General features: G+C 40.5%; 1 protein-coding gene across 1 annotated transcript; it reads left to right on the plus strand.

The window, feature by feature from the left end:
* Positions 1-110: 110 nt before the first annotated feature.
* On the plus strand, positions 111-596 carry LOC138892685 (uncharacterized). Its single transcript, XM_070176421.1, has one exon. The coding sequence runs from the start codon at positions 111-113 to the stop codon at positions 594-596; it is 486 nt and encodes a 161-aa protein (XP_070032522.1).
* The last annotated feature ends 673 nt before the right edge of the window (positions 597-1,269 follow it).

The raw sequence follows: 1,269 nt of genomic DNA on the forward strand, positions 1-1,269 counted from the left end.
TCATGCCATACTTTTGACATCAGTTGCTTCACCACATGCTCAGCTAGTTAGAGGCGGGGGTCAGGTAAGCCCGAGGTAGAGTCCAGTCAGTTAGAGGTAGAGTCCAGTCAATGAGAGGTTGTCCTAGAGGTGGAGGACATGTTGGATGGGCTCAGCCTCGTTATAATGCATTTTTAGGTTGTCCCAAGGTGGAGTCGTCTGATGCAGTTATTACAGGTATTCTCTCACTCTATCATATAGATGGTTTCATGTTGTTTGATCCGGTTTCTACATATTCTTATGTGTCTTCATATTTTGCTTCGCACTTGAGTGTTCGTCATGATTCTCTTGTTTCTGTATCTACACTGACTGGAGATTCTATAGTAGTTGATTGGGTTTACCGATCTTGTGTTGTCACTATTAATGATTTTGATACTATAGTTGATCTTTTGTTGTTGAATATGGTGGATTTTAAGGGCATTCTTGGTATGGATTGGTTGTCCCAGTATCATGCTATCTTGGATTGTCATACTAAGTCAGGGACATTAGCCATGTTGGGGTTGCCTAGGTTAGAGTGGAGAGGGACCCTCGGTCACTCCACTAGCAAGGTGGTTTAATATTTGAAGGCTCGACATATGGTTGAGAAGGGGTGTCTAGTGTATTTCACTTACATCCAGGATTCTAGTACGGAGGCTCCTTATATGGATTCGATATCGGTTGTGAGGGAATTTCCATAGGTGTTTCCTAAAGATTTATCGGGTATGCCACCCGAAAGGAATATTGACTTTTGCATTGATTTAGTTCCGGGCACTCAGCCTATTTCTATTCCATAGTACCGAATAGCTCCAGCCAAGTTGAAGGAATTGAAAGATCAATTGTAGGATTTGATTGAAAAATTATTTATTAGACCGAGTGTATCACCTTGGGGTGCGCCAGTGTTGTTTGTTAAGAAAAAGGATGGATCGATTAGGATATGCATAGATTATCGGCAATTGAACAAAGTTACCATCAAGAACAAGTATTCGTTGCCTAGGATTGATGATTTATTTTACCAGCTTCAGGGTGACAAGGTATTTGTCAAGATTGACTTGAGATCTGCCTACCAAAGGTGAATATCAGGGCATCAGAAGTCCCTAAGATAACCTTTAGGACTCTATATGGTCATTATGAGTTCTTAGTGATGTTATTTGGCTTGACTAACGCTCCAGCAACCTTTAGAATTTGATGAATCGAGTGTTCAAGCCTTATTTAGATTCCTTTGTTTCTTCATTAATGATATTCTGGTTTACT

Source organism: Nicotiana tomentosiformis, chromosome 5 (genome assembly GCF_000390325.3).
Source record: "Nicotiana tomentosiformis chromosome 5, ASM39032v3, whole genome shotgun sequence".
NCBI classification, from domain to species: domain Eukaryota; kingdom Viridiplantae; phylum Streptophyta; class Magnoliopsida; order Solanales; family Solanaceae; genus Nicotiana; species Nicotiana tomentosiformis.

Bases quoted from the DNA above. Each gene is read 5' to 3' on its own strand.
- LOC138892685 (XM_070176421.1), top strand. From the start codon at position 111: ATGAGAGGTTGTCCTAGAGGTGGAGGACATGTTGGATGGGCTCAGCCT.